General features: G+C 31.9%; 1 protein-coding gene across 2 annotated transcripts; it reads left to right on the forward strand.

Annotated features, from left to right (window-relative positions):
* Positions 1–979: 979 nt before the first annotated feature.
* POP4 (ribonuclease P family protein) lies at positions 980–15,482 on the forward strand. Of its 2 annotated transcripts, XM_088209315.1 has the most exons (10): positions 980–1,355; positions 6,342–6,502; positions 10,654–10,920; positions 11,176–11,252; positions 11,354–11,640; positions 12,286–12,354; positions 12,467–12,525; positions 13,647–13,748; positions 14,181–14,305; positions 15,090–15,482. In XM_088209315.1, exons 3-9 carry the CDS (start codon positions 10,704–10,706, stop codon positions 14,276–14,278), a joined length of 909 nt encoding a protein of 302 aa, XP_088065441.1. In that variant the 5' UTR covers positions 980–1,355; positions 6,342–6,502; positions 10,654–10,703; the 3' UTR covers positions 14,279–14,305; positions 15,090–15,482. The 2 variants fall into 2 exon arrangements, with proteins under 2 accessions (XP_088065441.1, XP_088065440.1); XM_088209314.1 differs by lacking the exon at positions 6,342–6,502 and having other exon boundaries at positions 986–1,355.
* The last annotated feature ends 11,748 nt before the right edge of the window (positions 15,483–27,230 follow it).

Below are 27,230 nucleotides of genomic sequence, written 5' to 3' on the forward strand. Positions count from 1 at the left end.
TTTCTTCAATTAATTAATAATAAAGAGAGGCAAAGGTGAAACGATAAAAATAAAGAGATGAAATGAACGACAACAATAAAGAAGGTGAAAGCAAAATAAAAACCTTTCTACTTATATAAATAAGTTTAGATAAAAGAGAAAATATAGATGAGTGTGAGGAAAAGAAAAATATTTGGGACGTGAGATAAAAAAAATTAAATGAGAATTATTAACTTCAACAAGGTAATACATAACGAGTTTGGAGTATGAGATTTTATCTTGTGAGTGTTGTAAAATTTATATTCTTTCTATTAATAAAATATTAAGTATTTTTTAATTTATAAATTTATTATCTAGTCAATTATAATAAAAATAAATTGCCAACACCGAAGATGAAGAATTAAATTAATGTTCATCAAAAATTCAAGAAGATAGAAAGTTTTGGCCATATTTTGATATAATAGTGCTCTTATTTGAGTTCATACAATTTATAGGCCATGATCTATTTTAAAATTTATTACTATCGCTATCATTAATTTCTGAAGGGATATAATGGAGCAATTGATGAGACACATTCTAGTAGTAGTACCAATCAATCAACACTTTTAAATTATCTATAAGCGACTGTATCAATTGATAAAAAATTTAATATCTGTGATAAAAAATTAATTTATCGGATAGACAAAAATAATGGCGTTGATCACAGCTAAGTATAGTTGATTATATATATCAACTAATTGATAATTGAGGGAGTTAGATGCATTTATGATTAAATTGTTAAGTCAATATGGAAAGCTAGGTAGCATGTGCAATGCATGAACAAATTTTGAATTAAAATTTTCGTTTTTAATATGTATATTACTACCTATAAAAACAAAAGAAATATGGTACATAGGTAGAGGGTATTATTTTGCTTCTTTTTTCCGTGGAAACATTGTGGGGAGACATTTGGAGGCCAAATAAGGAGGCGATTTGGGAAAACAGACGCCTCACAGAGTCTAAAAGGAGAGCAATCAAATGAGGCCGTCCAAATCTAGACAATTGAAACGACGTCGTTCGAAGCATGCAACTCAATGGACGCTGAAACGACGCCGTTTTCTTAGAACGAAAACCACAAGCTCTAGGACTTTTGGTTTCCGAGAAGTAGAGGGAAGCAGGATGGTGACGGCGGTGAAAAGGGAAAGCCAGAGGAGGTTGACGCCAGAAAACTGGAGGGAGTTTCGGGATTCAATCAGTTCTGGCGATACAGTGATTTTATGTGGATTCCCAGCGCGCAATAGAAGAGGCCGAGCGCAGTTGTGAGCGGGGTGGATCAGAGAGTGAGAAGGGAGCAGAGACGAAGGGAAGAGATTGAAAGTAGTTGGCCCAAATTTTAGGTATTTGTTTAATTTCTTTGAATTTCGTAATTCCAGTAGGTTCATGTTAATTTTCTTGTAATTATGCATTGTGGTTATCTGGAATATGATGAATCTACGTGTGAATTTAAATTGAGTATTTTCCATGAATCTGTGTTTTAATGCGTGGTGTTAGTTTATAAGGATCACATACCTGTTTCGAAGCTCATTTTTATTCCTCTGTGGTTCTCTAATGAATTGTTAGATGTTTTGGTTTAGGTTTATTGTATTTATTTATGTTAGTTAATCCATGTTTAGGTTCAAAGATGGATGATGTTTGAAAATTATTTACTGTTTGCAGTTGAGATTTGTTCACTGTTAGATTGTGTTAATACAGTTCAAGTATGATTTTGTTCTTTGTCTTAGATCTTTCAAGTATGATTATTGTTGGTTGCTTCTATAACAAAATATCATAGAGTAAAGAAACTCAGAAAATTGAAGCAGAAGAAGAAATTGCTTCTTTATTTTTTTATTCTGGAGATATAGCTCTCCTAACACCTTTATATACAAAACAAAATACTAAAGCTACCTGTCAGTTCATTTAAAACTAAAACTACCTGCCAGCTCATCTAACTAATTTTGACAACAGCTGACACAGCATAACAATTCTACATCTCCCCTTCAAGTTGGAGCTCGATGAAGATCAATCAAGCCCAACTTGGTAGTGAATTGATGGAACAAAGGAGCAGCTAATGACTTTGTAAACAAGTCTGCAACTTGCTGCTTCAAAGGAATATGTTGTGGTTTAATGAAGCCTTGTTTATATTTGGTCTCGAATTAGATGGCAATCGCTTTCAATTCATGAAATACAAGATTGATAGTAATATGCAAAGCTGCCCGGTTATAACACCAAAAAGAAATAGAAGTTAGAATCTTGACACTAAAATCCTGCACTAAAGCTGTGATCCACTGCAACTCACATATAGTTGCTGCCATAATGCGATACTATGCCCTTTTGAGGGACATCTTTTTAGATAACGAACCACATGTAGTGCAGCATCCTAATGTTGTTGCCTGAGACCATTAACAAATTGACTAAGCTACTGTACTGCATAAGAAATGTCAAGCCTGGTAAAACCTAAATAGAGCAATCTGCCTACAAGACGCCTATAAGAATCTGGTTTTGAAAGGAATGAGCTGCCATCATCTTGAGAAAATTTAATTCCTTTTGGCAATGAAGTGACAATAGATTTTGCACTTACAACTCCAGTATCCATTATAATATCCAATGTATACTTTCTCTGGTTAATGTACATACCAGAGGATGAACAAGCCATCTTAAGGCCCAAAAAATATTTAACATACCTAAGTCCTTGGTAATGAATTTTTTACGCAAAAATTATTTGACAGCGATGATTTCATGTTCTTGAGTTCCAGCAACTAGTACATCATCAACATAAACTAGTAACATAAAAAATGAGTTACTGATAGTTCTTGTAAACAAACAAAATCATTTACTGATTGCTTAAAGCCATATTGCTATAACTATGTAGTCCTCATACCATTACCTAGAAGCTTGTTTTAATCCATACAAAGACCTTTTAAGTTTGCGTACCTGTCCAGACTTGACTTTAGTGTATTCATCAGGAGGTACCATATATAAGTCCTCATCTATGAAGTTATGCAAAAAGAAGTTATTGATATCCAGTTGATGTAAAGGCTAAGATTGAGCAGCAACTATAGCAAAAAATATTCTCACTGTCACTAGTTTTGCACCAGGTGAAAAACTGTTTATGTAGTCAATTTCAGCCAACTGATTATATCCTTTGCCACCAACCTAACTTTATATCTATCAACTTCTGTCTGGCTTCAATTTCACTTTGTGTACCCATTTAGAACCAATTGGCCTTTTATGAGCAGGTAAATTCTATTAATTCCCAAGTATTATTTTCTTCCAATGCTGTCAGCTTTTGGTTCATAGCTTCATTCCATTCTGCACGGTTCTTCGCTTAATTGTAAGTAGCAGGTTCTTTTACAACAGTGATATTGGCCAAAAAGTCATCATATGTAGGTGAGAAACAAGTATTAGTAGTATATGGAAAAGTGTTAGGAGTATAAAGTGTAGGTAACATTGTAGAAGAAGAAGACTGAACTTATTTAGCAGAAGAAAAAGAAGCATAAGGAGCAACATTAGACACATAATCATTCAACTAAACTGGTTTTGACCTTATTCGAGTACTATGTCTAACCTGGACAGATTCAGTAGAAAGAGAAGATATAGGAGATGATGTGTGTAATGGAGATGGAACATGAGGTACTAATTGATGACTATTAAGTTGAGCATTATCTTGAACATTAATCTCATGATCCAAGGTAAGAGGAATAGATGGTATAGGAACAAAAACAATGGAAGAAGACAGAGAAACAAAAGGAAACTTTGTTTCATAAAAAACATCTTTAGAGGTAAAGATTTGTTTGGAATGTAAATCATAAAGTTTGTATGCCTTCTACCAAGTTGAATATCAAATGAAAACATATTTGAAAGATTTGGTTTCAAATTTATCTTTATGTGGATATGTGTTAGTAGAATAACATAAACATCTAAAACATTTTAAGCATGTGTAATTTGGTACATGATCAAAAAGAAATTCATGGGGTGATTTCTAGTATAAAATTTGACTTGAGAATTTATTAATAAGATAAGTAGCAGTAAGTATTGAATCACCTAAAAAATGTCTTGGTAAAAATGAATGAAACATGAGAGCTATAGCTACTTGAAGTAAATGTCTATACTTTCTTTCCACAACTCTATTTTGTTGTGGAGTGTAAACACAACTTTTTTGATGCAATATGCCATTATGATGAAATAAAGCTTGACAATTTTGACTAAGAAATTCTAAACCATTATCAGTTCTGATTTATTGAACTAAAGCATTAAATTGTGTTTTTACCATTTTTTAAAAAATATCTAAAAGTCCAATAGTTTGTGATTTATGATGCATGAGATAAGTCCAAGTAGCTCTTCTATAGTCATTCACAATTGTCAAGAAATAATGGGCACCAGTAGTTATAGATTGTTTATAAGGTCCCCAAATATTTATGTGAACAAGATGGAATGACTTAACAAAATAAATAATACTAGGAGTAAACAGTAATCGACTTTGTTTAGAAAAGAAACAAGTATCACAGATTTTATTATCAGAAAATTGAAAGGATACAAAAGGTAGATGTTTGAGTACAATGGAAGATGAATGACCTAATTTGTGATGCCAATGAGAAAAGGAATTAATTGAGGTATTATTTTTAAAACAGGTCTCGGTGTTTACATAAGTCAAAGTGGAAAAAGGAATGGTTTGCACTTCTTGTACCAATGACATAGTGTAGAACTTGATAGTATTTGAATGAAATGACCTATGATCTAAAATGTATAACCTTGCAACCACTTTTCCAACTGCTAATACTTGATTAGTTTTCAGCTCTTGCAATATGCAAAAGTTAGGATAGAAAACAAATTTGATTAAGGCTGCAACAGATAATTTATTTATGGACAAAAGGTTAAATTTGAAGATAGGAATATGGAGAACATCTGTTAAAATAAGATTAAGATTCAGTTGTACATCACCTATGTGATGAACAAACTTAATAGAAACATCAGGTAAACATATTAATGTAGATTTAATAGTCTAGGTGGGTGAATGAATTAGTGTAATATCTACACACATATAACTAGATGCCTCTGTGTCTATTATCCAAGTACCTATTTCTAAACAATCAATTGAATTCAGTGCATGTAAAACAACAGAACCTGCAAAATCCTTGAAATGAGCAAAATTGACATTGTCAGCTTGGACATTTTTGTTCTTCATGAACTTACTGAACTCCTCTTGGATCATGTCACTCAACTTTGTTCCCCAATTATCATTCATTGCATTATGTTGCTTCTCATCATATAATGGAGTATCAACTGCATTTGCATAACGTTTCTCAGTTATTTGTGATTTTTGTTCCTTCATCTCATTATACCAATCAGGATAACCGTGTAACTTGAAAGAAGATTGTCTCTAATGTCCATCTTGATTACAATAGCTACAATGCATGTCTGTCTTTTTCCTTAATGAACGTCGTCCTCCTCTTCCGCCTCTATGGCTTTGACTGGAATGCTGTTGCCCAAAAGAAGTACCTCTTCCAGCAACTTGATTTTTTGCCAACATTGCATTGTGTTCAGTTTTTTCAGTAAACATATTGTGCACATCTCTTTGTCTTTCTACCCTCAAGATCATAGAATAGGCCTTGTTTACTGTTGGCAGAGGATCTATTACCAAGATCTGATTTCTCACATAATTAAAGGAATCACTGAGTCCCATGAGAAATTGAATTAGTCTAGTAGATGCAGTCATATCAACAACTGCTGATGTTGAAAGAAGATTAAAGAACAAATCTGACATATTATTATTTAATTTTTGTGATTTTTTTATAACAGTCCTAGTTTTTTTTTTAAAAAAAAAACTCATAAAGGTAGTTTATGACTATCGACTAACAATATGATGAAGAAGCACTCTCAACATGAAAGTTAGGAAATTTTGTAGAGAATATGGTGGAATTTTTATTCCTTTAATTTTATTTTAATTGATCTATACTTTTCTTTTTGATGTATCTCCAAATCTCTAAATATTTTGATTAGTAAACTTTTATTTACAAATGAATGTCACAATCACCCACTTCAGAATACTTAGGACGTTAGTAAATAAGTGTACAAAATACATTTGACCACTTAGTCTGCACTGTAAGGTTGGTAATTTGCACTTTCCTACCTTGTTCCATTTTAAATTTGAGTCTCTAAAAATGGACAGGTGGATTATGTTTTCAATGTTCGATTTTGCTTCTAATAGAATTGATAATGACTCTAAAGTTTTTAAATTTAATATTTTTGTGGAGTTTTTGCCCCGTGTTACCGTTGTGATATTTTTCTTTTACAAAAATCCTTCATGGATACTCCTCAGTCCTCTGCTCATTTTGTTTTTCATTCAGGGCTTACTTGATCAGGGCCTAGGTTGGCTTGGTACCATTTGAAGGATGGTTTCTTTGGAGCTCACCATCTGTTTGATATAATGTTATTAAGATGGTAGATTCGTTTTATGTGATATCTGTTAGAAGAAAGTCCTACTAGAATCTTGTTCAGACTCCCTTGGGTATTGTCGTTTCTCTATCTTTTTTTGCTTCTTGCGCTGTTCAACGTTGCTTGACATAGTCTTATATAGTCTGAGAACATGTAGCAGCAAGGAAGAGTTGGATATCTTGCTTTGATAATGTGATGGATAAATTTGATGGTCTAGTCGTTCATTTCAGGAAAAGGCCTTTATCTTTCCTCTTTGTTCAATGCCTTCTGTTGGTTTCTTTTTGTTTCTTTTTAAGCTTGGTTGTCTGATGGCTGATAAGATTTTTTGGACCTTGCATGTGAGACAATGAGATTTTGGAAGTTGTCCAGACTCTAACATGAGGAAATTAAGGCATGATTTGATATATATACATATAGATTAACTCCATTTTTATGTTTTTCTTTGCTGTGTATATGTCTCCTCTTTTTACTGACCATGGTCATGCTTTAGTTTCAGAGAACCACCTTAAGTGTCTTGGCATGCGTGCAATTTAATAAAAGTCCAAAGAGAGAGAGAACTTTCTTGAATGCTCTCTGGCATTTTCTTCCACTAACCTCAGCTGAATCATCATTGTTTTTTCCTTTTAATCACCAAGTCTATTAGATATTTGTTGATTTATCTCACAATTTCCTTTTATCTAAGATAAATTAGGATCAATGTCTTTACTTAGAATTTAGGGATACAAACTTAGAAATCACACCTAAAGTTTCTTAAACATTATATTTAATAAGTCTTGAACATCGTATACAAGGGTCTGATTGCATCATGTCACAAAAAAATTGAGAAATTCTGAAAGTATTTTATTGAATAACTAAAGTATTTTGTAAAAAGTAAAATTAAAAAAATGTTTATAATGCTTGCCATGTAATCTTTCTCAAACAAGATAAACTAAAAGATAGTAATGCTAAGTAAATTGTGAAATACTACTAATTATGAAAATAAGGAACTAAATTCTAAAAAGGATAAAATTACAAAGTTACTAAATTATGATAATAGACTTCTAAATAGTATGGTATTTTTATATTTAAAAGAATTACAGTTTCTAATATATTTAGGCACTCAAGATTTAATTCATTCTACATTATTCTCCCCTATACGGAGAAAACTCATTCACGAAATTCAAAGTGATGAATGATGTAAAGGCTGGATCTTCAAGCTTCCCCATGAAACTTCAACAAACTTTGTGCTTGGTCATTCTCTTCGATACCAAATATAATGGATACATACAATTGTTTAGAAGAGTGAAATCCTGGCGGGAGGATGGAATCAAAATAGAGTTGTCTTTTAGAAAAGATTTTGAACAATAGGAACACATGGTGGTTCTTCTTGCTTCTCCACTTCAATAGGCTTCCTTTTTATTGACTGCAGGTACTTTTGGACATTTATATTTACTTATCTCTTATATAATCAGAGGTTCTAAAGGTAATCTTTATGGCAAATGTAAATGGATATGTATTGGTAGTCTCATCATGTTGAACATGTTAATCATGAAATCAAGGTCAACCTAGAAAAATATCTGAGAACATTATAGGAGCTATGTTACACAAGATTGAATCACTGAAGATACCATGAAATATAGAAACACAACTTTGTTAAATTAGCCAAACACTCTATATTATGTCTCCAAGTGAGTTTATATGGTCGCGCATGTAGTTGCGGTTGAAGGGTTGAGCCATTCAACTGTTAGAAGTTGAAACAACTTTTTTGCAACAATCCTTATGAATTACAAACTTCTTACATTTATTCTTGAACTAGAGTTTGAAAATTAGAAAACTCTTCTAACCTTCCTTCAGTTTCACTGCTTGTGCTTAGCTACAACCACAAGAGACTTGTCAATTGTATTATATATGATTAGTAACTCGTTATATTCTTTAAGATTCTACATGTTTAAAAATTTTACAACAACATTATAATAGTTGGTGAAGAGGACAGCAATAATTCTTGGGAACTGTTCTAAACCGTTGGGAATTGGTCTGGAAGAGACGGAATCAATCTAGGTGTTGGTTAAACCTGATTCAAAAAAGTCAAACAAGTTATGGTTTTGCAATGTCCACTCCCTGGTCATACATGTGTGGGGTTCAGGTGCCAGTTTTCAGTCAGTGGATGGTACAGGGCTTCTGTTAGTCCACTTGATGGGAGGTGGGGGTTGCAGCTCAAAGCTTGGTGTGAGACACAATTGCATGAATGAATGGGATCGAGGGAGGCAGTGACTGGAGAACTTGTCACAACTAGTGACTAGTTTCCTGATAGTCTCATGGCAGGGCTTCAGGGTTTGGTCGGTGGGGATCTTTGGTGGTCCTGATGGTAGGGCAATGTCTCTCATGGTCTAGCAAAGGCTGTGAACTTATTGGTGATTATTTTGAGTGTTTATGGTTTTTAATTAGGGTTTTTAATTAGGGTTTTCTAAGTTAGTGATTTTGGGTTTTTTGTTTTCGGTCAAATGGGTTTGGTTGTTCGATTGTGGGGCTTCGAGATTTTTTAGCTCCAACATTAATTGATATAAAAAAATTTAAGGTTGATTTATCTATTTAGAATTTGCAAATAAAAGCATAGATATCACAACTAGGTTTTTAGGCATCACATATAAGAAGTTTTAAACATCAAATTTAAGGATTTGATTGCATCAGAAAAATCAGAAAACTGACAAATTCTCAAAGTATTTTATTGGATAATTGAAGTTTTTTCTCAAAAAGTGAAAATACAAAGACATCTATAAAGTTTCCTAGCTAATATTTCTCAAATAAGATTAGACTCTAAATACTATTACTAATAAGATTAGGAAATATTATTGCTAGTAAAAACAGGAAAGCTGAATACTGAAAAGAATAAAATCTTAAAGCAACTAAATTATAATAGTAGACTCCTAAAAACTGCAATAATTTTACATTTATAAGAATTATAATTTCTAATAAACTTTGGTGATCTAAACTTCATCTGCTTTTCATCATTTTCTGCCTTTTCTTTTGTTTTCCTTTTCTCCTGGAATTTGAATATCCATATAGTGGGAATACATCTTGAAAATCGTTTTTAGTCTTATTCTCCCTTGTATTTTATTTTGTTTTATTTTTTGTTTTATTATTTGGAACACAAGTAAAATTTGACAGCATTGTTTTTAGAAGTTTGCTCCTTTCTCCATTGCATATGGTATTCAGAAATGTAGGAAGGCATGTTTGCTGGCTTATGATGGGTAACATACTAATTTTCTCTTCTCTAGCTTAGTTTGTAATACTGAGGTCCCATTTGTCGGCATTTGAATTCCTAAATTTTCTGCCAACAGGTTATATGATTCTTTAGAGTATGCGTACATATCTGGAGTGATATTTAGTATATGTCATTGAGAATTTAGTGAATTTGGAATGTTCTAAGAGATCTATGAGAAATTCTCTTTGACTATACGAAAAGGTATAGGTTGGAAAGGGGAAAAGAATCCTGTTCCATGGATTACTAGTAAAATAACTAATGATGCTAAAGATTTCATTACTTAGACCCAAAATAAGTAAGAAAATTTCTTGAAGCGATAAAGACCGAGGAAACATCCTACTTATTATTATTATTATTTTTTAAATTCTTTTAATCTCTCAATCCCTTGCTTATTAATAATAAATTTGATAATTTTTAGTTAGCTTTTTCTATGATGAATGTCGATAGTACACTTTTACAATAGTTAGGATACAATAAATGCATGCAAATAGGTTAATTAGTTTACATTATAAGCTAAGGGCCTTACATATTCCTATTTCCATTATTTTTACCTATATCTCTACAATTTTATAAGTGCATGTTTTGACGATAATCTCGGCTCCAATAGAATTTGTAATGAGTAATGTATTTATAGAATTTCTTGAGTTCCTATGCATCACTTGTGATAGATAATAAAAAGCTCAAATTAGCAATTGGGGTGTGTATGTTGTGATTATGTAAGCTGTAAATGTGGAGATGTCTCTCTTTTCTTCTGCTAAGAGTGAAAGGAACTTTTGCTAGTTAAAGATGAGTTAAAAATGAAAGTTTGTTTTGCTTGGTTTACTTATCTTGTAAACTGAACTTGATTGGAAATTTATTAATGAAATTATAGAGAAAATATAGGAAAATGAATGAATAGATTATTTCTGATCCTCTATGTAAATTCAAGGAGATTTTTAGATTATGGTTACTTACAAACATCAATTGGTTCAACTCTTTGTCAGGTTTGGTTTGCTCTTGTTTATATAGCAAGGCTAGTTATAGGCTAGCTGCAATGGATAAAGACACAGTTCTCCAACAGCAAAGGAAACGAACTATGGAAGCACTTGAGCGAAGGTTTGCTTCGGCCAAAGTTGAGGTTCTTCAACAACAGAAGAAGCAAAACACGTCAGTTGGAAGAACAGAAACTGATTCTGGGAATGCTTCTACCACTTCAAACCATCTAATAGATCCTTCAGCTAACCCACCCTCCAATATGTCATTCAAGAAAGGTCCTTATATTAGTACAGATTCTTTTAATCTTAATCACTACTTTTTGGTATGCATTGTCATTTATTGTTCTTATGATATGCTATCACTTTGGCCTTATGCAAAGAAAATTCTCTTTTTTGGTTGTTATTTCTTAAGATGCTAATCTGCTGGATTTGCCTGTAAATGACTTCATGTTTTCCTTTCCTTTCTTAAAGAGGGATTTTTCTGTATCTCCTAGTTTGATATAAATAAAAACAATTTTAGTTTGTACACAGATGCCGAAGAAAATCATCCTGCATATTCACAGCTTTCTCAACCTATGAATGATAATCTGCTGACAACCAACACCAAGGTAATTTTTAGATGTCTAGAAAAACCTCATTGAAGCCTCTTCTATTTGTCTGTCGCATTTCGCATTCCTTGGTCAAAAAATCTTCTTGATTCTGGACACAGAGTCTCCTTGGCATCAAGCAGCTCTCTAGTAGAAAAGGAACCATAGTTGATAAAATTCTGCATGATCTCCTTCAAAGCGGTGATTCAGCTCAAAGGTACATGCAGGGATCCAAAAGCTCGAAAATTGACAATTGGATTCTTCTTGATAATTTTGTACAAGGACGTGGTATTTCTACTGGCTCCCGAATGAGGGCTTTGCAGAGCCATTCAAAGCGGTCTAAAAAGCACATGTCCATGAGGCAACTTAAGAAGTCATGTGCTTTTGATTTGCCGAAAGATTTCCAGAAGTAAGTTGTTTGCCATGTATAAAGTTGATTCACTCTAGGAAGCAGACATGTATATTTCTTATCTATGCATATGTTTTATTCCCAGTAGCATACATGCGGCTCTATTGTATGGCTTCTTGTTCTTAATATTTCATGTGCACTCTTCTGTTATGATATGTCAGATTAAAAGAAAAAAGAGCCTAAAATTGTTGTCAAAGATTTAAAAAATTAAAAGTGGACTAAGAACTTGATTTGTGTATATGGTGCCACTTTGGGGTTTAAACTTAATGTTTGAACTAAATCAGCAGCATTTGAATTAAATGGAATTGGCTGATTTAACTGTTAATAATCACTTCTTTGTCGGATAGTAACCAAGGGGGAAAGGTTTACAAGATTTTTGGTGACTGTTTCTGATTTCCACACCAACTCTTTATTGGTCAAGTTTGTTTGTCTCTTTATTCTTTTGTTCTTGATAATACTGACATGCTGGTTATGTTCGAACTTTTTCACTGTTTATATTTAGTAGATTGAAGAAATTAAGGTTTAGATATTCTCTTGAATATTATTCATTTAAAAAAAACGACAATTCCCTTGAATATTACCAAGAGATGCTAGTGCTGAAATACATGGATTAAAATTATAATTTGGCCTGTGCTTCGTTCATAGGTTTAATAAGTTCGAGCTAATGCATGATATGTGGAAAAGTTATGTAGCACAACTTCTGAAAGCTGCTGGGTGAGTTATCCTTTTAGTTTTGCAGATCTCCCAATCAAGCATTTACTTTTGCATGTTTTATTTAAATCCAGTTCGATGTTTGGATGTGATAATTATTGATTCAATCTTGCAGGAAAAATCAATTATCTCTGTCTCTCCTTAACGCAGATCTACATGGTGCTATGATTCTAGGTCTAAGTATATTCTTTCTACATTATGATTCCATCTGAAACTTTTTATCATTCCATGCTTGTTTCTGAGTAAACAGCTCAAATGAACGTGATAGTTACTGTATATGTTAATCTGGTCATGTATGTCTAAACTAAATAACTATTAGCAAGTCTTTTTTAAGTTTATGGAATGTTATGGTCCCCAAACAAGGATCTCATTGTAGGCTTTGGACTATTTTTGCCCTTTCTACTTGGATCAGGACCTTGTGCTCAATAGAGAGATTCACCAATCTCTTGAGCATAGGCAATTGAAACTTTTTTTTAAATAGTTTATGATAATTTAGTAATCTGCATACATATATAGGGTAGCAATAGACCTAAGTTCCGTAGCAGATGCTTTTTATTCCTAAATAGCAGTGGACATAGAATATCTAATTAATCCAAATCATAATGGTAAACATAAATTTCCTATTTAACCAAAAGTCCCTAGTTTGATTTCTAAACCATTTAGGACTGGAATCTTTAGGAGAATCAAGGGAGATTCTCTCTTCTAGCTCTGTGTTCTGTGAGGGACATTATTTCCTCTCTTTAAATAATGCTTGTTCTGAACTGCCAAAAGTAGGATAGTGATCTTGCAACAGTGCAGCATTGTCTCTAGACTCATCAGCTGGGAATGAGCCTTCATAGGGGACTAAAAATTCTGCTTGTTGTGCTATGGTTCTGCAATTTAGCATTGATTTGGCACTAGAATAGTTCGCCATTGTGGACTGGAGGTAGAGTTGTGTCAGGGCCTTGATTCATGAGGAATTCAACCAATGCCGCTGGCACTAGTGTTGTGAGGTCAGGTAAGATTGAATTAGAGAAAGAAGAGAATAAGAACGAAAGAGAGAGAGTAAAGCAGAGAGTATTTGTATTGCTCCCAATCACTAATTTGATGTTGATGAATTAAAGCCAATATCCTTTTTTTAGCCATCTTCTACCAGTTATCTTTATTTTGAAATATTCTGTCTTGCATACAACTAGAGCTCAATTTTCGGGCTAGTTACATATGCCAAATACTCTTCGTACAAGAGTCCTCAACCTTTTAAACTTATTTCACAAGTGGTGTGGTGGTCTTATTTTTTTCTAATATACTTCTTGTAGTTGCTGAATGTAAGATAAGTACTTTCACTGGAGCGAGTGGTATTATGGTCCGTGAGACTGCAGAGACATTTGGAATAATTACGAGAGATGATAAATTCCTTGGTAAATGTTCTAGCTATAACTTAATTCAACTTCAAATAATTGTTGTTCCGGGCTATACTTCTCTTTTTGAATTATTAATGATGTTCTTCATAGTTTATAAAAGTTGATGTCCTTGGGGTTCATTGACTCCATTCATGGTCCTGAATTATGTTTCTTCTTGTAGGTTTTTTCTCCCTTCTGTTTGCTTGATTGATCAAAACATGGACTAAGTATTCTTAACAAATGTCTTATGTTGAAAAGTTCTGCCCAAAGGGGGCATTCTCATAGTTTTTCTTTTTTCTTCTCTGTTTTGTCCCAAAAATGTCTACTCGCTACTTGTTGAATGTTGATAATATCAGTATTGCTAAAAAGTAAAAGAGGTTCAGAATATAGAAAGCAAATTTATAATTCATAATACTGACTGATATATTAAATTGTTTTTGTCATTTGTAGCTATTCCTAAAAGAGGTTCTGTCTTCATATTTCAAGTTGATAGCTGGAAGATTACACTGCAAGGGGACAAGCTCACTTCAAGACTTTTGGGCTTGTAATGTTTGACAGCTATAATTGCATCACAGGTGAGCTTTTTGCTGGCTATGATATATAAGCATGTAAATATATGGAACTCTTGTTTTTAAAAGAGAAAAAGGTGGCAGAAGGCATTCTTTGATACTGAAGTTTGTGCCACAAATACAGTGACAATGTTGTCAGTCCTGAAGGTTGGTTGTGAACATATAAGTGGAAAAACCTTGATTATTATACTTATGATTTGGGTGATGCAAGTGAATCTATTGAAAATTTTGCAGAGTTATTTGCATTCTTCTCATCATTCATATGAAACAGCTCAGAACTTCTGGGTGCAAGTAATATTAGGAGAAGACAAGGTCTAATTCATATTAATTCATTCTGTTCTTTTGGGGAGTAGTTGTAATTCAAAGTTCACCGCTCTATCCTTTGGAGCTTCAGGGTTTACTGCTTTTCTTTATTCTCCTTTTTCTTTTTATTTTCTCTAATTTTCACTTTCTGAGTCTAACTTTGACTTGGAGAAAAAAATAAATTGTATAAGCAACTGGATAAACATCATGAAATGCTGCAGCAAACATTTATGGTAATGTTGGAATTTTCAACTGACAGAATTGTGCAATGCATTTGTGAAAGAACCCCACATATTTTTTTTACTTTTTTGTGAGGATATTTCTTAAATGATTTGTATATGAACCTAAAACATGGCAAAAGAGCCCTTGAATTAAGAACTATGAGATCTCCGGAGTTATTTGATTGATCCTTGTGATATTCCGAGTTATTTGATTGATCCTTTGCAAAAGCTGCTATTGAATCTAAGCTATCGTTATCTTCATGCAGTCGCTCCAGGTTGTTGATAATCAGCCATGAATGCCTGCAACTTAATACGCAGATCAATACAGCTTTCTGTGCACCAGATTCCACAGCCAACTCAAACCTTCTTATGTGCTTTCTAGCCATTCTCAATGATTGAAAAGTACTCTTCTCCCACCACAAGTTCAAAGTCATCTTGTGGAAGTTTTAATGCGGTTAATTAGAAATTAAGAATGCAAAAGCAAGCACTTTATATTTTAGTTTTTTTTTTTTTTTTTTTTTGTGTAATCAATTTTGTTAGTTGCTTTTTGACATTCTCTTAGAATTGATAATATATACATGAAATTATAAAATCATAAAGTATTTGTAATATATATTTTTATTAATTTATTATAAAAAATAACTGTTCATTTTTTATAATTGGTATTTTACTCAGAGTAATTGTTTAATGTTTAAGTAAAAATTTTATTTACTTCAAATTATTTAAAGTAGTTTATTTTTTTTAGGACTCTTTTTTCAAGCAATCTCAAACACAACATCAACGCCAAGATTGTTATGCTCACCTTTATTTTTTAAAACAATTTTATGCTAATTCCATTTCCTTTGTTTTAAATACTGATTTTGATTTGAAATTTCAAGTTTTAATCCAACATTTTATTCAAGATTCTAAAAGATTCGTTATAGTTGTATGTGATAGTATAGCAGTCTAGTTCTCCTACTCCAAAAGAAAAATGTTAATTATTGCATAGTTAAAAATTAATGTAAAAATTATATTATATTTTATTTATTAATTTGAATTCGAATAAAATTTATTTTTAGTTAAATTTAAAATAAATTTATTTTTAAAAAAATTATGTTATTAATTGGAGTTTATCTTTTAATAAATTTGATTTATATTTATCTTTTAAATAGTGATATATTATTTTTAGAATATTTAAATTTAATATAAATCTATTTATAGACATTTTAAGCTGTTAATTTTAAAGTGAGTGAAATCAATGGAGATTTAAATTTTCTTCACCAAGAAAAATATCAAAAAGTGGTATCAGAGCTTTATTGGTTATGGGTATGTGAGAAAAAAAAAACAAAGAAAACAAGTGAATTTCATACATAAAATATGGTCTCAAACACCTTTCTTTTGGTTTCATTTTCCATTTTCATAGAAAAAATTATCAATTATGGGTTGTGAAAATACAAATATATATACAATCATTTGATTTGTGGGATATGGTTAAAAATGATGGCAAACTCCCACCGTTATCATCTCATCCAACTGCAGCTCAACTAAAGAATCACAATGAAGAAAAATTCAAGAAGTATAAAGCAAAAACTTGCTTGTACTCTTTAGTTTTTAAAGTGATTTTCACTAATATAATAATTTGTGAAACTTCAAAAGAGATATGAAATTTTCTTAAAACTGAGTATTTAGACAATGATTAAACCAAGTTGATGTAAGTTTTGAATCTCAAGAGAGAATTTAATATTCAAATGATGAAGGAATCAAGGAATATATTAACAAATTCATGACAATTGTTAACAATATTAGAGTATTTAGTGAAGAGTTTTCCAACAATAGAATTGTTGAAAAAATTATTGTGAGCTTACATAAAAGTTTGAATTAAAGATTTCATCACTTGAAGATTCTAAAGATCTCTTAGAAATTACAATTACAGAATTAATTAATGTTTTGCAAGCTGTGGAGCAAAGAAGAGCAATGAGAGATCAAAAAATAATTGAGGGAGTTTTCATCGCTATGATGTCAAACAAGCCTTCATTAGTATCAAAAAGAAAAAAAATTTCACCATACGAAGTATGTAAGAAAAACAATCATGATAAAAAGATTGTTGGCATAAAAGTAAATCATAATATTTTTATTGTAAAAAATTTGAGCATATATAAAAAAATTATAGGTTTAAGAATTAGCAAATAAATATTGTTGAAGAATAAGAAACTCTTTTTTAAAATTTGGAGAGAAGTGCTCTAAAAGATTTTGATAAGAAGTACATCAAATAATTAAAAATTAATAAGAAGTGTATCAATAATTAGAGATTAGTGATAAGTGCATCAACAACTGAAGAGAAATATTTCAAAATATGAAGATCAAATAAGAAATATTGAAGAGAAGTGCTCCAACAAAATAAATATGATAATTATAATTTCTACATTAAGGAGAGTGTTGAAAATTAATACAGAAATTATATTTTATTTTATTTATTAGTTTGAATTCAAATAAGATTTATCTTTAATTAAATTTAAAATATGTTTATTTTTTAAAAATTATGTTATTAGTTGGAGTTTATCTTTTAGCATTATTTGATTTATATTTATCTTTTAAATAGTGGTAAATTATTTTTAAAAAATTTAAATTTTGATATAAACCTATTTGAAGGTATTTTAAATTATTAATTTTAAAGTGAATAAAATCAATAGAGATTTAAGTTTTCTTTACAAAGAAAAACTCCAACAGTAAATTTTATTTACTTCAATTTAAAGTAGTTTATTGTTTTTAGGACTTTTTTTTCCAAACAATCTCAAACACTTACATCATCAACGCCAAAATTATTATGCTCACCTTTATTTTTGAAAACAAATTCATACTAATTGGATTTCCCTTGTTTTAAATACTGATTTTGATTTGAAGTTTCAAGATTTAACCCAATGTTTTATTCAAGAATCTAAAAGAATTGTTATAATTGTTTATGATAATATAGTGGCCTTGTCGTCGTGTCTTAAAAGAAAAGTGTTAATTAATGAGTAGTTAACAAAGTCAAGCTTTAACATCTTTTGTCAAAAGATGTTGCGGAGATGAGATTTGAATTCTCGACCTCAAAGTTATGAGCCTTGCAAGCTACCAAATTACTTTACCCCGTGATGAGAAGAAAAAAAAAGGACTAAACTAATGGACAAAGAAGAACCGAATGCACCCCGTTCAATATGTATTACAAATAGAATAGTTTATTTATACAGAATGGTAAAGGGACCCTCTATGATCAATTATCAAAGAAAAAAAAAATACAAAAATCAAAGAATATTTTAATCCTTACCAGCTTGATCCCGTTGCTCTGGCAACAAACGTGCATCAGCCATTTTTTACGAAGTATGTGTCCGGATATCCCAAACTCTCCATAGTTAGCTCTTTACTTGGGTAGCTTGTGCTTAATTGCATAATTTTTTTTCTTCTGTTAATAGAAAGAAAATTTTAGCACCAGCCTGTAAGTAACTCCATGTGTATTACAAATTCTTTTGATACAAGAAAAATTAATATAAAATAAAAATAAAAATTGATTCTCTTACAATAATATATATATAGATTATAATAAAATAGAAATTGTGAAATAAGGAAGTTAGAAAAAAAGGTAAGGTAAAGCATTCTGCAATAATCCAATGAATTGAAAGATCCTTGTTTTTATTTATTTATTTATATGCTCTGTTTTTCTTTCAAGTAGGCAGCGCTCTACATTGCTTCTTTCAATTCCGTTCATTGTTGTCATCATTACTTCTTGCTTTCCGTCTAATCAAAGCAAGGCTTCATTATATTAAGAAAAGGTTAGATATTGTTTCGCGAGTGGGGTTTGGTCCCATTTTAATTCTTAAACTGCAAAATACTTAGCTACCTCAGAAATATATATATATATATATATATATATATATATATATATACATATTATATGGATTAGTCCCACAAGGTTGGTGGTAGTGTTGCTCTCTTCACAATCCAAGCATGAAATCTTATTTAAGGATAAATACTTTTTTTGATATAAAATTTGAACAATCAAATTTTAGTAAGAGTGTAATGTCATATGAAGTATATGTGCTTAATAATAATTATTTTAAACCTAAATGATAGTTTACAAAGTTAAAAACACTAATAAATAATGGTTATAGAAATTTCTTTTATAATAATGAAAAGTATTTTATATTTTACCAAAAAAGACAAGGGGAGCTTGCTCCTAGTATGTATATATATATATATATATATATATATATATATATATGAGATGGAGTAATTTGGTTTGAAGGGGACCCATTTGAAAATAACTCACTTAAGGTTGGTCACATATATTTGAATGTAAGCAACATGAGTCATGACCCAAATTACATGGTGCAAATTTAGAGTTAGGTGCGTTGATCTTGTGTGCCCTTAGTCAAACGCAATAAATTTTCGTCAAAACCAGGATTGGATCTGAAAATTAATGTAAATATGTATACATATATATAAACAATTTATGTTGTATTGTATTAATAAAGGATTTCTAAAAAAATTGAGTTGTATATCATGTGCCGAACGGCTACATTGTTGTACAATATTTATAGTAAAATAATACAATCTAATGTATAAAAAATTTATAGTAAAATGATAATAATAATAATTAGTTCTTCAATATAGAATAAAGCAGATATAATCACCATTAGTTTATAATAAAAACTTTAATTCATTAAAAGCAAATATTAAAAAATAATAAATTTAAAATTTAACTTAAAAAGAAATTGATGATTTATTTTCTTGATTTCTCAATAAATTTTTATTAAAGTTATATATAAATATTCATTAATATATTACATCATCATTGACAAAAAGGCAGTGTTTTGAAACATTAGATGTTCTTACAATGTTAGAATACATGAAACATGGGGGTTGAACATTATGTCGCATTATATTACATTTATATGATAAATTTTCACATAATAAATCTCTTTAAAAATATATAAAAGAAAAAACACTATAATTTGTGGTGCTTGTGTTATATATATATTTTATCTTTTTAGTTCAATAATTTTTAACTCTGATGTACTTTCAAAATTCATTTTAAGTAATTTTCAAGATATAAATTTTAATACAATTTTTATAAACTTTAGGAAATATAAAATTAAGTAATATTTTCAGAAATTTAAAATTTTCAGTTAAATTTAAAATTTAGCTAAGTAGGAAGAATGAAAAAGTATTGTGATCTCAACAGTTTTTGAAAGTTTATTTATTTATTTATTTTAATTTTGACTTTAAATACAAGTCTTCCACACTTAATATAATTATTCTTGATTATTTTTATTATAATATTTTTGAAATCTCATCTAAGTATAATTAAATACAATTCTGAATTTGTTATTTATCAAAAGAAATCTAACTAGATATCTCCAATTAACGCGGTTGGTGAGTTCTATAGTCATTAATAAAATCTAATAAGATTGCTACTATAACTGGCTACAAAATTCCACACCGACAAAACTAACATATTAGATTTTGTGATAAACTTGAAGTAATGTAACAAAATCTATCACAAAGGGAAGAAGATCTAGTGAACTCGGTGAAAAGAAAAGAAGCTTGCTCCAAAAGCCAAAATGAGAGAAAAGAAATAGAACTCAAGTTTGTAAATTTGCAGAAAGTAATGATCAGTAATTAATTGAGATTAGAGAGATATTTATGCACACGGTTACATATGGTTTAATTTACAACTAATTACAAACAAGACCCTATATTTATAAGTCATTACATTTATGACCACTATTTACAAGTAATTATAAGTAACTCTAATAGCCCCCCCTCCACCTATACCCCAAAAAAAGCTAGAATATATATATTTTGAATACCTAACTCGAGTATGGCAGTATGAAATTGAGAAGTAGTAAGAGGCTTAGTAAAGCAATCAACCAATTAATAGAAAGAAGTGACATGGAGTAATTGAAAAAGACCCTCAGAAAGCTTCAGCTGGATCACATGATAGTTAATTTTAATGTGCTTCATGCACTCATAAAACAAGATTTTCTACAATCTTAATTACAGATAAATTGTCACAGTACAACACTATTGTTGGAAGTGGATGAATTTGTGAATCAGTAAGAAGATATTGTAGCCATTGTAACTCATAAGAAATAGATGCAAGGGCCCATTTCTCCAGTTTAGAGGAAGATCAAGATACAATTTGTTGTTTCTTTATCTTTCAAGAAGAAGTGTTTCACCAAGGAAGACACAGAAACTAGTAATAAACTTATGAGAGTTAGGACACAAAGCCCAATCTGAGTCATCAAAGGCATTTAATTGTAAAGAATTCTGAACAAGATAGAAAAAGCCTTACTGAGTGTCCTTTTTAAATATCTTAAGACCCTATGAATTGCTTGCAGATGAGACTGAGTTGATAAATCAAGAAGCTAAGAAAGTTGTTGAACTGAAAATTAATATTATATCTTGTGTTGATAAGATAAAGCGATTTACCAACCAATTGTGTATATGAAGTTACTTATGCATTAGAAGAACCATAAGCCTGAATCAATTTTATAGATGAAAACATATGAGTTGATGTAGGTTTACATCTTAAGAAACTTGTATCATACAACAAATCCAATATGTATTTCCTTTGACATATATTGATGCTTGCAGAAGAATGGGCAATCTCAAGCTCTAAAAAAACTTGAGCTCACCAAGATCTTTAATCCGAAAAATATTGTGAAAATACTTTTTGATTGATTCAATATGAGACATGTTATTGCTTGTTAAAATGACATCATTTACATTAACAACAAAACCAATAAAGTTTGAATTAGAATGATTGATAAACAATAAAGAAACAAAGTGCCCTTGTTTCAAGCCATATAAGCTCTTCTTTAATTTACATATCTAATTTTTTTTATTGGTTTGAAAAGCAAGTGGTAAAGTCATATACACTTTTTAATGCAAATTACCATGTAAAACACATTATTTATGTTAAACTGATGAAACAACCAACTTTTGGCAGTAACAATAATAAGCAAAGTTATAACTGTGGTTAACTTAGCAACATATGAAAAAGTATCAAGATAATCCACACTAGATTGCTAAGTATAACACTTAGTTACTAACTGGGCTTTAGTATGATTTTGATAGAAGACATCATTGAGCCTTGGGCAAAGTTTACCAGTACCCCCAAGGACTTGGCGTAAATCTTGGGCAAGGCTTATGCATTCTCTTAGTTTGAAAACTCAGTGGGCCTATGCGTAGTTTCTCCATTAGTGATCTATAAGCAAGGAAAAAAAATTCCAGTTAGAATAATCATAACAAAACCATTAACAACAAAAATAACTAAAATTCTTAAGAAAAAGAACAAAAACCAAATGGGTTGCCTCTCATTAAGTGCCCTTGTTTATTGTCCTAGGCTAGACACTCCCCACTTCTCTTAAGTGCTTTCATTAGGAATGCTCAGGGCAAGTTCATCGACCTGTTATGCAAAGAAACCTTTATATAAGGGCTTCAGCCGATGCCCATTTAATTTGAAAATTTTATGCGTGTCCAGGCTTTTGATCTCGACTACACTATGAGGGAATGTGTTGGTAACTTTGAATGGACCTAATCATCTCGAGCGTAACTTTGGAAACAGCTTAAGACAAGAGTCATAAAGTAAGACCTTATGCTCTATCGAGAATTATTTTTTTGGAGAACATCTAATCATGGAAAGCCTTCATTTTTTCCTTATAGTTTCTTGAGTTCTCATAAGAATCATTTCTTATTTCTTCAAGTTTGTGCAATTGTAGCTTCCTATGTTCTCCAACTTCTTCAAACTTCATGTTGTAGTTTATAATCACCCAATAGGCCCTGTGTTCTAGCTCAACAAGGAGATGATAAGCCTTGCCAAAGATAAAAAGGTATGGTGACATTATGATGTTTTGAAAGCTATCCTGTTGGGCCATAAAGCATCATCTATCTGCAGGATTCAATCCTTTCTGTTGGGATTGACCGTCTTTTCTATGATTGACTTTACTTTCCTGTTGGAAACTTCTACTTGCCCAGTGGTCTACAGGTGGTAGGCAGTAGAGATGCAGTGGGTGACATGTATTTATTGAAGAGAGCTTCCACAACCCAATTATAAAAGTGTGTCCCTCAGTCACTTATCGTTACTTGAGGTATTCTGAACGTGACGAAGATATGAGTTTTAATGAAACTTACAGTAGCTTTATTATTGTCAGTTCTTGTAGCTTTGGCTTCTACCCATTAAGAGACGTAGTCAACCACAAGTAAAATGTAGGAGTTGCAAAAAAAAAGATGAGAATAATTCTATGAAATCTATGCCCCATATATCGAAGATCTCACAAACTAGGATGGATGTCATGGGCATTTGGTTTATGCGAGCTGAATTTCTTGTTTGTTGGCAATTTTTACATGTTTTGTAATAAACATATGCGTCATGAAATAGGAAAAGCCAAAACAAACCACATTCGAACACTTAGTGGGTTGACCGTTTAGGGCTGAAATACCCTCTGCAACCATGATAGTGACAAAAGTTCAGAACAGATGAGACTTCTACTTCAGGGAAGCATCAACGAATGATATGATTTGTACAGTATTTTCATAAATAGGGATCATCCCACATATACTGTCTGACTTCTTTCTTGATCCTATCACTCTTTGCTCTAGGTAGCTCACATAGTAGTGTATTACTGACTAAATAATTGACGATATCAACGTACCAGGTTCTCCATTTTCGATTTGAGAAAAGATGTTCATCCAGGAATTTATCCTTTAATGGTAAAGGTTCCTCACTTAGCAAGAGGTGACTGAGGTGATCAATAATTAGATTTTTCATACCCCTTTTTATCTCGTATTTCTAGATCAAACTCCTGTAGTAGGAGTATCCACCAAATTAGTTTTTGTTTCGTCTCTTTCTTTTTGAGTAGATACTTTAATGTTGCATGATCTAAGAACATGATAACCTTAGTACCCAAAAAGTAAGAATAAATTTTTTTTAAAGCAAACATGATAGCTAAGAGCTCTTTTTCTGTACTTGAGTAATTGACTTAAGCATTGTCGAGGGTCCTTGAGACATAATAGATCACATGTGGGTCTTTGCCTATCTTTTTTCCAAGGACTGCACCCACGATTTTATTGTTAGCAGCACACATGATCTGAAATGGTAGTTCCCAATTCAGTGGCTATATAATAGGTAATAACACCAGCTTCTCCTTAAGTACATCAAAAGCTTCCCTGCAAGATGCATTAAATTCAAATACTATTTCCTTTTGCAGTAGCAAGCATAGAGGTTGAATGATCTTGGAGAAGTCCTTGATGAGCCATATGTAGAACCCCTCGTGTCTAAGAAAAGATTGCACTTCTTGCGCACTCGTCAAGTCAGACATGGATTTGATCACATCAATCTTTTACCTTATCCACCTCTATTCCTTTTAAAGACACCACATGTCCCAAGATCAACCCTTGATTAACCATGAAATGACACTTTTCATAGTTGAAGACAATGTTAGACTCAAGGCATCATTTTACTACTTTTATGAGGTTAGCGAGACATTCATCAAAGGAGTCACCATAAATCATAAAATCATTCATGAAAACTTCTATTATATGCTTCACAAAATCGGAAAAGATGCTGACCATGCACATTTGGAATATGGTTAGGGTGTTACAAAAAGCAAAGGTCATCCTCATGTAGGCGAAGGTTCCAAAGGAACATGCGAATGTGGCTTTTCTTGATCTTTAAGTGCAACTAGGATTTGGTAAAAGCTTGAATAGCCATCTAGACAGCAGTAATGTGTTCGTCTAGGCAGCCTCTCCAACATCTAATCAATGAAAGGGAGGGGAGGTGGTCATTTTTGGTGGAAGTATTCAGCTTCCGGTAATATATGCAAACCCTATCATTCTGCACCTAGTGGACACCAACTCACTCTCCTGGTTTTCAACCATCGTTATCCCTATTTTTCTAGACACCACTTGCATAAGGCTTACCCTATTTGCTGTCTAAAATCAGATAGATAACTTCAACATCAAGTAACTTCAAGACTTCTTTCTTCATAACCTCCATCATTGACGGGGTCAACCATTTTTGTGTTTGTCTACTTGGCTTGTTATCCTCTTCTAGCAATATCCTGTGCATACACATAGAAGGTGATATCCCTTTTAATATCAGTAATAGTCCACCCAATTTCTTCTCTATGCTCCTCAAGCACTTTTAACCTATTTTCTTCTGTTTTGCTCAATTTGTTAGAGATTATTATCGAAGAGTATCTCCTTCTCCCAAAAACATGTACTTCAAGTGTTCAGGTAGTGGCTTCAACTCCAGCTTGGGTGCCTACAAAAAAGAATATGGAAGCCTTGTATGGAAATAGGAAGATCAATGTTTAGGCATTACTTTTTTGTTGTTTAAGTGCTTCTAGTTCAAACATAACCTCCTACATATTCTTTTTAGCAACATAGTATTCCTCCAAAGCCCCTAAGCTATCCATATTTAAACATTACAAAATACAACATTTAACTCATCACCATGACACAAGTCAAAACATTTCTAATTTATAGAATTTATGATACCCACACCATATGCATAAGATAGTTCACTAGGGTACTTCATGACATCATAAACATTAAATTTCACAATTTCTCCATCAAAGTCCATGGTGAGGGTACCATCTTGTACATCTATCTTTATTTTGGTAGTGCTAATGAATGGTCTACTTAATAAAAGATCAAATGAGTTAGAGGATTTGTCATCTTCCAGATCCAACGTATAGTAGTCAACAGGGAAAATAAGATTATCTACCTGAACCAATACATCCTCTAGGACTCTCTCAAGATAGACAACTGATTTATCAGCTAGTTGGATAATGACACTAGTCTCTTTTAATGGCTTAGTCTTCAAATTAGAATAGATGGACAAAGATATCATATTTATTAAAGCTCCTAAATCACACATAGCTTTTCTTATACCTAAGGTACTTATTTTATAAGAGATAGCAAACATACCTTGATCCTTGCATTTGGGGGGAGGGGGTAATTTTCTTTATATTATAGCTAAGACATTCTCCCCCACACTTACCTTTTTGTTGTAACTTAACTTCTTTTTATTGATGTACAGTTCTTTTAAAAACTTGGCATACTGAGATACCTGTTTGATTGGTTCAAGTAAAGGGATATTTACCCCGACGTTATGGAATACTTTCTAATTTTTTTATCATCTTTCTCTTTTTTTTTTGACTTTATAAACCTTTATGGAATAGAATGACTGATTACAAACTGTGCTAGTTGGTTGGTATTTGGATTTTTTTCATTTGTTTTGTCATCCACTTCAGCCTCTATCTTCGTGTTTCTCCGTAAGTCTTGTCAAAGGCTTACCCGGTGAAGATTTTTCTGTAACTCTTTACCACTCCGCAATGTGACTGCAGTTACATTGGGTATTGGATTTACCTTTGTTTGGGAAGGTAGTTTACCTTGGGATTCCAACTTACTCATGTACGTTGCTGGTTGACTCATTTGGGTCTCCATATTTTGAATACTTGTTCTTATCTCATGTTAGAACTGTTGAGTGTTAGTAGTAAGAGATTTAACTATTTTTTCAAGAGACATACCTTCCTTTAGAGGTACTGGTTATTGTTGTGGAGGTGGCTTTGGCTAGTACTATTGAAAGTTTTGCTATCTAGACCCATAACTGAAGTTTAGTGATCTCTCCATCTCGAGATATACATGTTGGAGAATGGGTTGTATCATTTTAGGGGTTGGTTTGAGAATCTTCCTATCATATTGACATGTTGTTGATTGTCCTCTTATAGTGTTGGACACATATATGTAGGATGTCCTGAATGTGCATAGATTCCACAAACTCTTGGTCGCGGAGCATTTCCTGCAGCCATGTTTTGCATTCAATTGGTTAGTTGGGAAATCTGATATTTAAGAGCAGAGATAGTGACCTCATTCACCCTTCTTGGGGTATGTCATGTGGTTCCAAATTTCTGTTAGGTGGCTGCCATAATTACTATTAATTCTCTAGCTTATCGCAATGTCTTGCTTACTATGGCGCTACCACTAGTTGCATATAAGATTCTTCTTTCTGATAGCTTATCACGATGTCTTGTTCATTAATGAGGAATTGCTATGATATATCATATTGAGGACAACTCATGCACAATCTCTTGAATCTTTCCCAATAATGATGGAGGCTCTCCAAGTCTTTTTGTTTAATCTCACATATCTCCCTCCTTATCCCATCTACTTTAGAAGTAGAGAAAAACATGTCCAAGAATGACTTTACAATGTCTTTGGTTGCATCGTCCAGGAAAAGGGGAATGCTCTTAGCTTAATTTGTTCCTCGGACACACCTTGCAATGTGATAATCCGACTCTGCCCTAAACTTATCTTGAGTATATGATAGGTATGATTATATATGTACCTGTTATTAGAATCATAATTTAAGTTTACATACTAAG

Source organism: Carica papaya, chromosome 8, assembly GCF_054855325.1.
Source record: "Carica papaya isolate Zhongbai chromosome 8, ASM5485532v1, whole genome shotgun sequence".
NCBI classification, from domain to species: Eukaryota; Viridiplantae; Streptophyta; class Magnoliopsida; order Brassicales; family Caricaceae; genus Carica; species Carica papaya.

Excerpts from the sequence above, each read along its gene's own strand:
- POP4 (XM_088209315.1), top strand. The coding sequence starts at position 10,704 with ATGGATAAAGACACAGTTCTCCAACAGCAAAGGAAACGAACTATGGAA. Across the intron at positions 11,641-12,285 it reads TTGCCGAAAGATTTCCAGAA|GTTTAATAAGTTCGAGCTAA; the intron begins GTAAGTTGTTTG and ends CTTCGTTCATAG. Across the intron at positions 12,355-12,466 it reads CAACTTCTGAAAGCTGCTGG|GAAAAATCAATTATCTCTGT; the intron begins GTGAGTTATCCT and ends TCAATCTTGCAG.